Source organism: Typha latifolia, chromosome 6 (assembly GCF_019914945.1).
Source record: "Typha latifolia isolate L0001 chromosome 6, TyphaL0001v2, whole genome shotgun sequence".
Classification (NCBI taxonomy): Eukaryota; Viridiplantae; Streptophyta; class Magnoliopsida; order Poales; family Typhaceae; genus Typha; species Typha latifolia.
The window spans coordinates 12,267,279-12,282,451 of record NC_133091.1 but is presented as its reverse complement, the minus strand read 5'-3'; the positions used below and the strand labels follow the sequence as shown (position 1 = coordinate 12,282,451).

At 34.6% G+C, this 15,173-nt stretch overlaps 2 protein-coding genes across 5 annotated transcripts; both read right to left on the bottom strand.

Annotated features, from left to right (window-relative positions):
• Positions 1-282: 282 nt before the first annotated feature.
• On the bottom strand, positions 283-7,335 carry LOC140791368 (CBL-interacting protein kinase 32-like). Of its 4 annotated transcripts, none has more exons than XM_073141908.1 (15): positions 7,005-7,335; positions 5,613-5,871; positions 4,453-4,515; positions 3,408-3,479; positions 3,212-3,319; positions 3,022-3,102; positions 2,625-2,678; positions 2,408-2,533; positions 2,222-2,311; positions 1,751-1,873; positions 1,518-1,628; positions 1,147-1,260; positions 975-1,031; positions 814-888; positions 283-682 (listed from the first exon to the last, which is right to left on the bottom strand). In XM_073141908.1, the coding sequence occupies exons 2-15, from the start codon at positions 5,802-5,804 to the stop codon at positions 602-604; spliced, it is 1,347 nt and encodes a 448-aa protein (XP_072998009.1). In that variant the 5' UTR covers positions 5,805-5,871; positions 7,005-7,335; the 3' UTR covers positions 283-601. The 4 variants fall into 4 exon arrangements, with proteins under 4 accessions (XP_072998009.1, XP_072998008.1, XP_072998006.1 ...); XM_073141907.1 differs by having other exon boundaries at positions 6,868-7,123; XM_073141905.1 differs by lacking the exon at positions 7,005-7,335 and adding an exon at positions 6,429-6,578.
• A 4,965-nt stretch (positions 7,336-12,300) lies between these two features.
• LOC140790849 (aquaporin SIP2-1) lies at positions 12,301-14,373 on the bottom strand. The gene is made up of 3 exons (XM_073141143.1): positions 14,060-14,373; positions 13,190-13,450; positions 12,301-12,637 (listed from the first exon to the last, which is right to left on the bottom strand). The coding sequence occupies exons 1-3, from the start codon at positions 14,342-14,344 to the stop codon at positions 12,464-12,466; spliced, it is 720 nt and encodes a 239-aa protein (XP_072997244.1). The 5' UTR covers positions 14,345-14,373; the 3' UTR covers positions 12,301-12,463.
• Between the last annotated feature and the right edge of the window lie 800 nt (positions 14,374-15,173).

Below are 15,173 nucleotides of genomic sequence, written 5' to 3'. Positions count from 1 at the left end.
CAAAAAAGAAACAAGAGAACTGATAAAAATATATATGAACCATTCTTATAAAGCCATCCTAAAAAGGTTTGTTTTGCATTTCAATTCTAGCTCCATCCTTGCAATGTCGGTATTAATGTACATTAGGTATAATTCACATTTACTGCAAGAAATCACAGAATACAAGTTGTTGCAAATGCGAAGATTAAAGCCCATCCTGTGAGCTTGGGTGGCTAAATCTGATAACAATTTTTGCAAGATATTGGTGCCTAACTATAAAAATACAACATCAGACAGCCACAGTTCACAACTTGGGAATTTTATTTCCAAAAATGTAACACAACCCGGAAAACATGTACAACACAAATGCCTCAGCCAATGCTCACCAGAACACTGGGAAAAAGCAAAAAAGGTGGAAAAAAGAAAGAAAAAGAGTAGATGCTTCATCTAATATATACAGTAGGAAAAAGAGGTCCAACAAATAAACAAATGATAAGAAGGCGAACGCACCCAGCTCAACATTGAGAGGGCTACATACTGTTGACCTACTACTAGAAAAGGTAAGAGACTATTTAGAGGGACATTTGATGGCGAAAATGGGATGCAGAATCTTGGCACTGCATCAATTGGGCACATTCTCTTGCATGTCCTCTTCAGATTTCCAAACAACATCCTTTAGCTGGGTAGATAGATTTTTGTAGAACTGCATTGGAGAAAAGAGATTCATTTAATCTTTGAAATAGATAACAGAGACGATGAGGACGCCAACGCAAAAAGGATAGACCACTATTTTAGTGAGAACTATACAAATTAAAGGGTTCAGGAAAAGATTACCTTCTGGAACTCCAGGGTATCTCCTTTTGCTTTCCGGAGTTCAACCATATGTAGGGAAGGAGCCATTTGAAATATCTGCACATTTGCAGAAGGAACAAAATAATAAATTACAGATAATTAAATTTCCTTAGTTACTCTAGAACTCGAATGGTTTATCTTACCTCAGTAGAAACATTTAGATTTCCTTTCCTTCCTGCTTTCAAATTTTCCAGTCTCATCTGAAAATTGCAGAAAATTAACATAGCAAAGGTTATGAGTTAAGAATATATATGACCATGGCCATGTGAAACTGAAAAGTTAACGGTTATCTAGATGTATCTGAAGATACCACACCTTGAAACTTTTCTTGTGAATATCAAAGCCAAGAGGTTTTGAGGCTTCTTCAATCTTATTGATGATCTCCTTTGCAGTACACTTGGATGTAAACCTCGTTTCTCTTTTGTACTCCTATTACAAAATGATTGGATAATAATTAAGATCCTAATTAGCCTATTGCAGTGATTTATCATTCACAAAATTAATCTTCAAAACTAAGATAAATAATGGTGAGATAAAATCACAAAAAGAATAAGTTACTGAAGAAACGAGAACTCAGAAAATAAGCCAAGGTTAGCTTTCAGAAAATAAGCCAAGGTTAGCTTACCATAGCAGACATATAGATGGCATTAAAATCACCAGCTAACGAAAGGTGTGTATGTTCATACCTTCTCTATGTCAAACAAGTTTTCCAGATTCAGGCCTTTTGAAAGTGAAATCAGTTCAAATGCATTCATAGCTGCTGGTTGATCTTCTGTCTTCTCTTTTGCATGGTGATCCTAGTAAAATACCAATACCGTTGGTCAATTTCAAACTAAAGCATGTCTACTAACCAACCTCATAGTTGAAACAATGAAAAGAAATTTTGTTGAAATCTCAATTTTGTTCATCTTTTACTCACTTCTGGGTCTCTGAAAGCAGCATCTATGTCATCCAAATTTGTTTCATAATTCTTTTCAAAAACAGGAATTTTATATCCTTTTCTGAACCATTCATCCTCCAGAATTTCAGGAATAGTAATTCGCTGCGATCAATCATGGAAAGTCATGTAAGCAGAGTTGAATTTGCATATCAATATAATAACCTAATAAAAGAAACTGTTACTACATGAAGATGATTTAATTGTCAACATGGATTTCCATTTCATATATATATAAAGTCCAAAATTTTAAACCTGTTGTGGAACTTCCGAACTGAGTGGGAGAGCAAACTTATATTCATCAATAAGATCAAAGGAGAGATGCCATTCAAATCATTTCCTCAACTTTTAGTAGATATAAGATTAGTTCTCCAAAAATCTGTATGCGATTCCATTAACTAACAACACATCATCTACTAGGGTCTAGTTATATAGTAAAAATATTATACTTACAGTTGCTGGGTTAGGATCCAAGATTCTTGTTATCAATTTCATGGCACCAAAGGATAACCAAGGTGGGCAGGTGAACTCAGCTGCTGAAATCTGCAAGTGCAGATGAAGTTGCAAAACAAAGATGAGTTGCAAAACAAAGATGAGCCAAAGAAACAAAAAGAATAGGAAGAGTTGTCCAGTTCTTACCTTTTTATACAGGGCCATAAGATTGGCATCCTCAAAAGGTAAGTATCCTGCTAACAGCACAAATAGGATAACCCCACATGACCACAAGTCCGCAGTTGCACCATCATAGCCTCCATCTTCAAGAACCTAATGATAAAGTAATACAATACATATGTTTACAAACTTTATTAATGGCAAAGAAAATGGTAATGATTTATCATCTAACAACCAACACAACCTCAGGAGCCACATAATTTGGAGTTCCACAAGTAGTGTGCAGCAAGCCATCACCCTGGAGTGAATAATTCAAATCTCTGAGTCAAGATATAGATTTAAAACCAGCAACTAAAGAAATATATACTATGTACTATGTAGAATTACTTCCAAGAAGTGAGGAACTACAGCATCTAGATTTTACTGACCCAACAGTATCTATATAATAAGAACTCTATAGGAAAGGGTAGGCTTATTTTAGCAGCAGCTGTCTCCATTGTCTCGTAGTTGAAGATGTTTTACCAAATGCGTTTTTGCATCTTAGACTAATCCTTTCTATACAGTTAAAGAGTATTTCAACGTTGTTTACATGCATAACAATCGAAGAACTATATGAAAAATGAAATAAATCTAAGGCCTACCTTTATTTGTTGAGATAGAGCACTTAAACCGAAGTCCGAAACTTTGAGAGTGCCATACACATCAAGTAGTAAATTTTCTGGCTGCAAGAATGCACCAAACAATTAAAATGTTTCGTTCACCTATACTGTTAATAGAATATAAGATCTCCTCATATTTGACGTAAAAGAAACAAATAAAGTTTGACTTCACCTTTAAGTCTCGGTGATAAACACCCCTACTGTGACAATAGTCGACAGCATTAATTAGTTGTTGAAAGTATCTACGGGCTTCATCCTCCCTCATGCGTCCATGATTAGCCTAAGATAATGCTGACATTTATGAGCACAGCAATAACAATGGAAGAATAGTTATACAGAGATTGTTAATTGTCATTTCAACAACTTACAATTATGTCAAAGAGCTCTCCTCCTGTAACATATTCCAGAACGATGAATATCTTCGATTTACTCCCCATCACCTAAAAGAAAGAGGAATTTTGATGAACAGGAATCTAAATGGATACTTATTAGTTACAAAGCCATGGCACAAAGGATGATAGAAATGACGAGTTACATCAATCTCCATTTTTTAGTTTCATCAAGATGATGCTATATGGCAGCTCTAAAAACTGTTTAATTTTATATCCAATGCAATTCTCTTATCTTATGTGATCTATGGCACATAGTTCCAGAAGTTGCATTATGATAGAGGAATAAGCATGATTAGACAAAACCAAAACATTAATATATAGATTTTGTACTTTCACCTATCAGAAAATGGTCCCGTACCCCATTCGCCACAGAGATGTGTATCTTAGAAGAAAAGGGATAAAACCTGACAAGAACCAGAAAAATGAATCCCAAGGGGGAAAACTAGGGCAAATCCAATCCAACAGGTGAATTTGGAGTAATATAAGGCCATTTTTTTAGTAAAAAAAAGTAAATCAGTTAATCATAAAACAATTCTTAAAAAGAACTAGGAAAGTTCAAGGATAAGGACTAAAAAGAAAGTTGGCAGTTTTGACAGTTGTTTCCAGCATGTATAAGCAGATAAGGCATAAGCTAAGCAGGAAACTAATAAAACTATGAAGTATGAAATCAGTTAGATAATGTGCACATTAAGGCTCACTTATCAGAATTTTTGAGCTTATTCTGGAGTTGGTTGTAGACCATATATATCTATATGCAAAAGACAATAGCATGTCTAACCAACTGTCACCCTGATGTTAACCTACTAAAATCAGCTGGGTGGCAAGTAAAAGACTACAACACTGGTTGGCACATAAAAGACTAAAATACCTAACTTGTTGATTACAGTTTAAGTTCAGGCAACAAAGGAGCAATCAAATCACAGCCAAAAACATTGCAGTACTGTAGTTATTATTAATGCCTTTTTTTTGCCGTATAACAGCTATTCTAACAAAACTTATCACAGAGAAGGTTCGAAACTACCTCATGCAGGCGAACAACATTAGGATGCTTTATTAACTTCATAATTGAAATTTCCCGCTTAATCTGCATCATAATTTAGAGCTTTCTTATCTCAAGATTAGAAAGAAAAACATACAGTTAAGCATCTCCAAATAATAGAGATAACTGGAAAGAGTTTCTACTTTCTACTAAAGCTAATTTTATGGTAAACTCATGAAAATTAGAGCAAAGCCAACTAAACGTAGTGTCATACTATAAGTAAAACTAAATGAGGATGAAATCACATATGAGTTTTCAAATTAGATAAATTCATTCTTCTATTATTATGTAATATAAATTTTTTAAGAAAATGGATTTTTTTTGCAGAGAAATTGAAATATGGAGATAGCACAAAAGGACAAGAAGATAGAATAATCTAACATGTATGGCTTGTATTTCAAAGATGGCCTACCTGAATATTGAAGCTTTAATTTGTATACATACTTTAGGGTTAAGAGAAGAGGTCTCAACTCCTAACTCTGACTTATAATCCTCACTATTTCATGACAAAAAGGATAGTGTTGGCCATTGCCTTTAGCAATGTTCTAAACATTTGACTATGCTGCTTCAAGTGGCAGTTGAATTAGAATAAAGTAAGAAGGCTTCTAACAAGAATTATTAGGAAATATCAGAAGAAGATTTTTCAAAACTCACTTATATGTTTAGCTATTTAGGTTCATCAAAGTTATATAGAATGGAAAAACAGAGTGCAGCATGTGTCTACTCACGGGCAAACAATAGCTAAAGGAATTTACGAAGGACGCAGGGAGCAATCAGTCGGGCCCTTTTATAAGTACTTATAGCCTGTAATTGCTATTTTGGTGAGTAAATACCAGAGAAGAAAATATTTCATGATGCATATCTGCTAATCTAATATCAGCCATGCAAAATTGGCCAAAGAACACTTAAATGAGAGGAAATAACAAATAGCTTCCTAATGGGTCTCACTCATAGGGAAAACAAGTGCAGAATGAAGTACAGCCATTTGACAGGAGTAAGCTACTTTTCCTGTTTTCATGATAAGATGCTACATGATTTTCTTGATCATTTATACTTCACTAAACCTACTTATAAGATGACAAACAAGATACAGAAACAAAGTGAAACAGGGATTTGTGATGATACAAGAATCTGAATAAGACCTGTTCAACTAATTTGTGCTTCAGAACCTTCTCCTTGTCAAGGATCTTGATAGCAACAGGTTCCCCAGTTTCAGTGTTCTTTGCAAAACGAACCTTTGCAAAAGTTCCTTCCCCAATCGTGCGACCAAGCTCATACTTACCAACGCGACGCTTCACTTTTGGAGCCGATGCAATTGTTCTAGCTCTATTCATTTTGAGAGTTCCCAATGAAACTGATGACTGATTTTCCAGAAAGGTGTTCCAATGGTTCTTGATATACCTGTTATCCGCCAGAAACGTAGGCCATAATCAAATATGTGACCAAAATATAAATAAATAAAAATGAAATCAGGTATGAACTCCCAAAGTTTTCAAGCTCAAACGTCCAGGGAACTGAAAAAGAGCTATATACACAAGATCAATGTTTTTAACTCACTTCAGGTCAAAAGATTCTAAATTAGTAACAAGACTCAGCAACTGGTAGGTCCATATAACATCAATTTAATGTAACAGGCTTGAATCATATGTCAAAAGAATCAACAGACACAATGATTCAAATAATTCTCGAATCTCTTTGAGAGCTGAAACTAAGGACCCCCAAAGCGTAGAACTGTGATTTCTAATGGACCAAAGTCAGAAGCTACACATTAGGGGGAGGATCTACAACATTCTACCTGGAGAATGCAGCAGCAGAAACCAAAGTAACTACAAAGATTTTGCCTATGACTGAAAGAGAATAACAATCACGAATCTGGACTTTCCAAAACATATCAGATTCCTTTCAGAAGAAAAAGAGCATTCTTATCATATAAATGATCTGAAGTATAACAGTACTACCTGAAGTTTAGGAATCTAAGAGAAAACCTGAACATTAGGAAAAAAAAATAACGAAGATAAAGGGGAACATCCTAAGAAAGGTGACCCCATCAAGAAACAAAGATGAACAAAAAAAAGGCAACTCAGAACAACAGTAAGCCATTAAAAAGATGACCAGAAGAAGGGTACTTTTTTGCAGTCAGATGTTATAAAAGGTTCCAACGCTTAAACAGAATCACAGTCCAAATAAAAAATAGCAGTGAACGAATTTGCAGTCTTAAAACTCCACAGCGTAAAGAGATCGACAAGCCACCTGTCAGCTACCAACCAAATAATTTACTAATTGCCAGTAATTTTCTCAAAATAGATTAAACCTTTCCAACTTCGTAGCCTATCTCACATCACAAATTCCAAGACCAACTTCAAAACGAGATGAGGCTAAAAAAAACCCACCACCCACCTTCAAAATTCCAACTTCGAGACAGACGCAAATGTGAAAACGGTGGGAAGATCCCAAATTGGCAACAAATTAACACATGCAAGGGGAGGAATGCATTAAAAAATCCACCCTTTCGACCAAGCACAATGAACTTAGACCTCGAGAAAGAACTTGCATGCAGCCACTTCGGAGGTAGGCCTCAAATTTTTCCTTAATCTATTCTTGGATGGAGAGAGGAGAATTGGGAGCTGGGTGTGGTGGTGGTGGTGGAGGTGGTAATGAGAAAGGAACGGATCGACCCATATAAGCTGCTCTCCTTAGCATGACATGGTCACCCTGGCCCATTGAGATAGGGACAAAAAGATTTGGCTTTTTGCTTCTCTTTCCCTCTCTCCTCTTCTCTTCTCTCTCTTACTCGCATCGAGTTTGTACTGTACCGTTCTTTATTAGAACGGCTCCAACAAACAAGCCGCCACATGGACTCTCCTCTTCGTCTTCCTCATCTCACAGCGTTTACTTCTTCCTGGGTGTCTACAATTCCATCGATGTCTATTGATTTGATTTGTCTGGTGCTATTAAACTGACACAATCCTCGTTTCTCCTAGTATAAAGAAATGGAGCAGCTCCGGATTATTAGAATAAAAAAAAAAGATGAGATCTTGTAGCGCTCTACTTGTAGCGTAAAACGCTAAAACAGTTTAAAATATTTTTCTATGGAACATATGAGGTGACAGCTGACTTGTCTCACTAAATTTGACTTATTTTAGTCAGAAACCTTACTAAATCCTGGTGAAGAGGAAGACAAATTCAATAACTATACCACTCTGTCTTTCAGTTATTTTTTTTTTTTTACTGAGCAGAGACAATGGAACATTTTAACTGGAAATTAATTTGAGACCGGGGAAAAGAAAAGGAAAGAGATGAATGAAACTTTCATAGCTCACATGTTATGTTGGACCGCTGATTCAAGAAGTAGGTGCAGAGGTAGAGTTGTCCATCCAACTTGCTGATTTATTATTATTTTCTTTCAGAAACCCAAACAAAAGAAGTAAAAAGTTTACTGCTCTCAAGATCTATTTCCTGGTCTTGCTTGCCCTTCTACAGACATTTGGGCTATTTGATTCGTTCTCAAACTCAGTTAAAAATAAAAAAAAAACTTCTAAGTTTAAACTGCCTAAACTGGGGCATCATTAGATCTGCATCTAGTTTCCCTATTTAAATATTTATCATATCTATCTGATCGAATTAAATAAAAATAATCTCTACCCTATATCATATGCAGCCTCAAATCGATGCTTTGCAACCTTTGAATGGCTGCCAAATTCTTCAGCCAATTACAAGGTATGGAATACTTCGTTGCCATAATTTTGTTTGTAAGAGAGCATATACTTCTTGGTCGGTTGATAAATATAGTGATGTGCAATAATATCTACAAATCTATGATGAACATTGAATATGAAACGTGTAACAATTGTGTTCACCTGAACATTTCCTCAGTTTTGAACTACAACATTATCGAATGTGAACTGTTCACTAGAATAGGAAAGATCTGGGTATAATTCGTCATTCCAATAAATAGTTGGTAGACCCAAAAGCTTAAATTATTAGGTAGAGATAGATGATAAGTATCATACTCTTTCTTTAACGTGCTCTCTTAATGCTCCACATAGATAAATAATAGAGAACAAGATGTCAAATTTCTTAGGTCGCACTAGAAAGTAAGAATAACAGTGCCTAACGATGTTTGAACAAATGACATCTTAAAAAACTGGCTAATTTGTTACTATGTTGTAGAACCAATTAGTTCAAAGGCTTAGGCTATTAGATAACATATTCACAATAAATATCATAATACCACACGTGAATAGATGATAGATAATAAGACGAGCGATATACCACAATGCATCAGATTAGATACTAAAAATAGGGAATAGAAAGTAATCGCCGATGTTTGAACAAATGGCCTATAGAAAAACTAATTAATTTGTTGCTGTATTACATAACCAATTAATATAAAGACTTAAGCTTTTAGGTAACAGACCCATAATAAATATTATGCCCTTTAACAAGTCTTTTCTCATGTGCAACCTCCAATACCACACGTTGATGGATGATAGATAACAAAATTAGATACTAGAAATAGGGAATAAAAGTGGTTGATGATGTTTGAACAAAAGACCTCTAGAAAAACTGGCTTTGCTATCATGTTACATAACTGATAAACTAAAAAGCCAAAGATTTTAGGTAGCAAACCAATAATGACTATCATGCCCCCGTTACTCTCCTTTTTCTAGTAATTAGAATGTAATTTTTTTGGAACTTTACATCTTATCAAGATAAATCAAGAGACAATCTCTAGTAGGGTCAAAAAGAAAACCAAACTATCCCAAATTCCATTAGAAGTATCTTTCTTTGACAAAATAAAATAGGTTAGTCCTTTGCACTTATGTCACTGTTCTCCTTTCAACAATATCCTGGGTCTAATCAATATAAGAGCATCACCAAGAATCAGATAACATTTTATGGAGTCTTAGTAATCCATCCAACTTCTTGAGAAATTCCTACAAAGCATACAAAACAAGATACTTATGTTTAGTTTTTTTTTTTTCTTTCATTAAGATGATACTTATCTTTAAATTACTACCAAGAGAAATAATCCAAAAGGAGAGTATTATGCACAATACCAGTGGTCCTTCTTCCTGAGGTGGGCCATCAAGAACACATTGACCACACTCTTCTGCTTCACTTTTCTCCTACCATATTATGCATATGGCTCCTAGTCACTAGTCTTATTATCATTGGAAGGATATCATATCTTTCTGTGGGCCAAGATGGAGAGTTAGTTTAAATCATAACCAATCTAAATTTTACAGTGCAGGAGAACTAGAATTTATTATCATATATCATCTTATTTCATGGGGACTAAACTTCTTGCAATATCTACTGTGGGCACAATTTTAATTTACTTTTATATATTTTGAACAAAATTTTTTTATCCTATGTAATTTACACTTAGATGTAATTGTTAGTCAGCCATTAACTAAAAATGCGAAACAACTAATTACTCACTTATATATACAGAAATAGGAGCAATTTGGCTATCTATCACTTGTTTATGGTGAAAAAAAAAGAGCGACAACGAATCACATTGATATTTTTGCAAAGATTTAAATGCTTAAGTTTAAAGCACAAGAAATAAATTAGAATTATGAAACCACGAAAATTATAAACTTGTTGCTGCTTCACTCTCATTTTGGTTGAAGAAAGAAGCTATTTCCTATTTGCAAGTCTTAATTGCCATGAAGACTATTTCAATTTTTCTTTTTGTTTTCTACCCACTTATTACTATACTAAAACTAACATATATGGTATCTCCTATGAGTCAATCCAGATATTAGATTAGAACTCCATATATGTGCACAATTGTCTCATAGGATGGCATTCAATACATCCACATCAATGTGAGTAAGCACTTACATCAATAGAATCATCATACTCATTCTGCTTCTCTACTTGATTACCAAGGTCTCCATCAACTAAGCTAGTGACAAATTAGAAGCAAATAATAAAACAACATGTCATCCTCACCATGGAATTTTAGGAAGCTTCCTTTTATTAGGGAAAAAAAGAAAGATTTCCTAGTAGCAAAACGAATTAAGTATGATGGGACCAATATACAGCTCTTAAGAAGAATCCATTGGATTCCTAATTTGTGTATCTCATAAGAAGTGACAAGCACCACACATGAATGGATGCAAAATCTTGACACGCAAAGCTATATCCATAATCTAATCTCAGGAGAAAATTTTATTTTACCCCCTCCTTTTTTCTGTTATTTCCGGTTCATCCATCGATTATTATCTAAAGAACACCTTGGGTCATATTTAACCCATTGCAAAAGTATCAAATAAAGAATACTTGTAGTCTCCGTAAAGAAAATTGAACGGAAGGGGTGTTTTACGTAGGAAAAAGAAAAAAGAAGTCGTCGATTCAGATAACCAAAAAAGTTGGGTCGAATTATAAATAAGAAAAGAGAATGGGTTGTAATGGAAAATTTACCTTTATCTTGGATTCTTGAGATAAGAACAAGGTTGAGGATTTTGAGATAGAAAACTTTTTAGTACCTGTAGAGCTAACACTCTAACAGGATGGGGACTTGTGGGTCAGATTTGGGGGCTAGTTGCTTATGTTAGTGAAGGAAAGCAGCTGAGATAACCAGATATTTAGTGGCTGGCAAGGTCTGTTTTATGTGATTGGAAATGATGAAATCTTGTCTGAAGATGTTTCAAATGGTAAGGGTTGTATTATCTTATATCCTATGATCAACTTGTCCCTTTTCTTTTTTCTCTTTGTTCTTTTCATTTGTTTTGCATATTACAACCTACAATTTACTGTGGGCTACAGTAGAAAGTTTTTGTTAAACTTTTTGAAAAAATATTTACCACATTTGTAACTTTTAATGTATCTTAGGGCAAACTTTTGACTGCCGACGTTAGCGGTGCTTTTTGTAATCGTTGCTGATCTTCAATATATTTTCTAGGTTTTCTTTTATTTTTAAGAAAAACTTGATTAGCGGTGCTATTTCTTTCTAATATATGTATAGATTGAGTCCTCCTTTTCAGCTATGTACATATAATATCCATTCAAAAGAAATGCTTTTATTGTGTTACATTTTCGTAAAATACCCTTCTGAGGAGCCCATTGGTTTGATCTATAGTATTAAATAAAAAAGCAATATAAATAGAAGTCTAAAAACTTTATTTCATATTGTAATTTATGTGTAGATGCAGTTCTTTTATTAAGAAAAAAACATGAAGCTAAAAGACTCCTAAGTTGGAAAAGGAGTCAAAATAATAATAATAATAATAATCATGCAATAATAGAAGGATTTTTTAGTTAATAAACGACACAGTGCAATTTAGTTGATAAAGGACACAAATGTGCAATGAATTCATAAGAACAAGGAGCTTGTAAAGTGCCTTGATTGCAAATGTACTATGAGAGGACTGGAGTACAGATGGGCCTCAATGAACATAGGACATATTAATATGTCCTTTTGGGTCGACAAGTAACTACTTTTTCCCGGCAATTTTGACATTGTTCTCTTCCAGATAAGATAATTTGGTTGCTCCAAAGTTAATACAAGAGTAGACATAGTAGTGTGGTTTAATAGTTGAAGTGGGCAGTTGAAGAGACCAAGAACAGCATTTAGATGATTGAAAAGTCCTCCTTGTCGAGAGATGTCATCAAGAGGAGATGAAGAAAACAATGTAGTAACAATAGAAGAATATTTGTGGCAAACACACTTTCTGTTTTTTGTTCTCTAAAAAGATAATGCAATCTCTAGGTTTATTTAAACAATTTCAGATTTTTGATATCAGGATTAGTATACGCCTATTCATCAAAAGTGCGAAAAAGTTATAAAAGTCAGATCTCAGTATGACAGTAAGGAGATTTGCAAACCAGAGGGTTAAATTGAGGGCACAAGTAGATAAGAATTGTTATCATTTACAAACACATTCTCGTGCAGCATAAAAGTGGAAAAAGGAAACAAAAGAGAATGCATTACAAAATGGAATAAGGATAAGCAATTATACAGTACAGATCCTAGAAGCCTTCAGTCTGACTTAGGCTTATGTTCTTCAGCTCCTTGCTTTTTGCTCTTCTCAGGCTTAGTAGACAACTTCACTACCCACACTCCCAGCAAAGTGGCCTGCAGGGGTGCCAGCCAGTAGACAAACAGGTGATCCAGCGTTATGTGATCTCCCCGTGCATAGGCCCACGCAAAAGCCTGCAGAATAGGGGATAGAGAGTCACAAATTCAGGAAACCTTAGTGACAACTGCTACTGCAAGCTCGAGCTTCGTAGTTATTCAAAATTGAGATATATAAATTCGTCCAACGTAAATAACTAGACAAACAGGTTCACCATTCACATTTAGAGATAGAACATGTCGATATAGCATTCACATGCAGCAACCAAGAAATCACTCCAGAAACAGTTAGTCTATCAATTCTAGATGTAAGATATTGCATTGTATGCTAAGCATTACTAGGGCCTTCTTAAAAGAATTAAATACAAAAGCAAAGATTGTAAGAGAAACAGTGGAGAGAAGATAATTGATATTAGTAATACAAGATCAAACTACTCAGTCCTGAATCATTAAAACTGAGTATGACAATAGTAAAGCAACTCAAGGAAAGAGTTATAGAAACGGTTTGTTGTGACCTGTTCATTGAACTTCACATGCATCCACGACAAGCGAGAATTATAAATCCGAAAGATATTATATACACAGAATTTCAACAGATTGCATTTGGATCAAGGCATTGGAAACACTTACAGAGGCAGGGTTCATGATTCCACCGGTTAAATCAGAACTAAGAATATGAAGTGCCATTTTCGAAATGCTTGAAATCCATGTTTTCATAAAGAAACTTTTTGGATCTTTCTTCTTCAGTGTCACTGAGACCATGACAATCAGAAATGTTGCCAATCCTTCGGCTAATGCTCCATGATGAATTTCGACATTGAGACGAGGACCATGACCTAGTTCAGGGAAGGTTTCTCGGATAAGCCTAACACCAAGAATAGCACCAACTACCTGATAGGCCAGATAAAATGAGTATAATGTATAGGAATTGAACGTGAGAATGGAAGAGATATGAGACCAATGTTTGATACTAATTGAAAGTTTACAACAATTTTCCTTTTTGGAGTAATTTAATTAAAAGGGCATGCATGTAACCAAAATTTGATACTAATCTGCAAGATCAAAGCTTAAACTAATGTAGGAAGGAAATTATAAGACTAAATTATCCATAAAAGAAGAAGCCTGGTATAGGAAGCTTGATTAAGGTAAACGACTGCAATCAAACAACTCACTAATCCTAAAGTTAAATAAAGAAAGCCTGCTGAATTTTCTCCCATACTGATTCATTAAAAAATCTTTGTTCAAAGGGGCCTCTTTTTGATCAAATAATATCAAATGGAGCTAAAGGTAAAGTTTTTTCTTTTTTCCACTCAAACAAAATGTAAAGTGACTACTTTCTTATACTGTTGCTATCAAATGCATTCAACTTCGCGAAAACTTCAATCTTCTTCTTTACGTGATCCAACCAAATCCAAATGGACTAGAAATATACCAATTCAAGAAAAACCCAAAAAAAAAACGCAACAAAAATTCACCCGAAAAGTTAACATAACAGCGAACCTGAGCAGGAATCCTTCCGAAAGCGGTGAAGAGGTACCCATCGAGCTTGGCCATGATGGAGGAGGCGAGAGCGGTCAAAGGGTTATAAGAGCCGCCGCCGGTGAGCTTCTCGAGCCCGGCGAAGAAGAACATGTAGAGGACCGTGAGGGCGATCTTGAGGGCTTCGCCTTCGGGTCGGTGGCCGATGCCAAGAAAGTCGTAGACGAAGAGCTTGACGAGGGCGCCGGCCCAAACCCACATGAAGGCGAGTACGAAGTCGGAGACGAGGAGGGAGACTCGAGCCATCGATCGAATTCGACGAGGACGAATCCGTTGAGAGGATTTGTTCTTAAAGGGTTGGGATTGGATGAAGGGTGGGGTCCAAGCTAATGAAACACTTGTAGATTATACTTTTTCTTTTAAGAGACAATAAGTTCATTTATTATAGTTATTATTATTTTTAGGGTTAAGTATACCTAAAACTCATAAACTATTGGGTGTAAATGGAAAATGTCAACTAATTATTGGAATATTTTACATAATTGCCACTAAAAAGTACTCAAATATCATAATTACCACTAAATTGTTTTAATTTTTAACAAAATATTAATAGAATATTATTAATTGATAATCGTTAAAGTTAATAGTACATATAAACAACTAATTGTGGAAAAGTGTGATAATTCAAAGATTAAAAATAAAATTATTCATATAAATAATTTTTTTAATTTTTTAAAAATCCATAATTATTTTATTTTTAACTTCACTCAGCTTTCTTTCTTATAAAATAATAATACACTAGTCCTCCTAATAGATAAAATTAATTTAAATAACAACATGTGTCATTTTCATGAGAGAAAAATCAAACGGACAAGTAATAGAAAATGCACTCGAGATTTTTAATAAATAGAACCGATAGTCTACATATTATATTTTGCCGTGCGTAGGACTAATGTTTGTCTTAAGGAAGGGTTTTAGGCATAGATTATATTGACTACCAATTTCACATCACTTAAATTGACATTGTGGAGGAAAAGCCATAATATAAGATATCTCAAGTTGTTTTATATGTGTTCATATAACATAAACCACAAAAACAAGTTCAGTATTTGATACAAGAACAGGTAATAGAAGA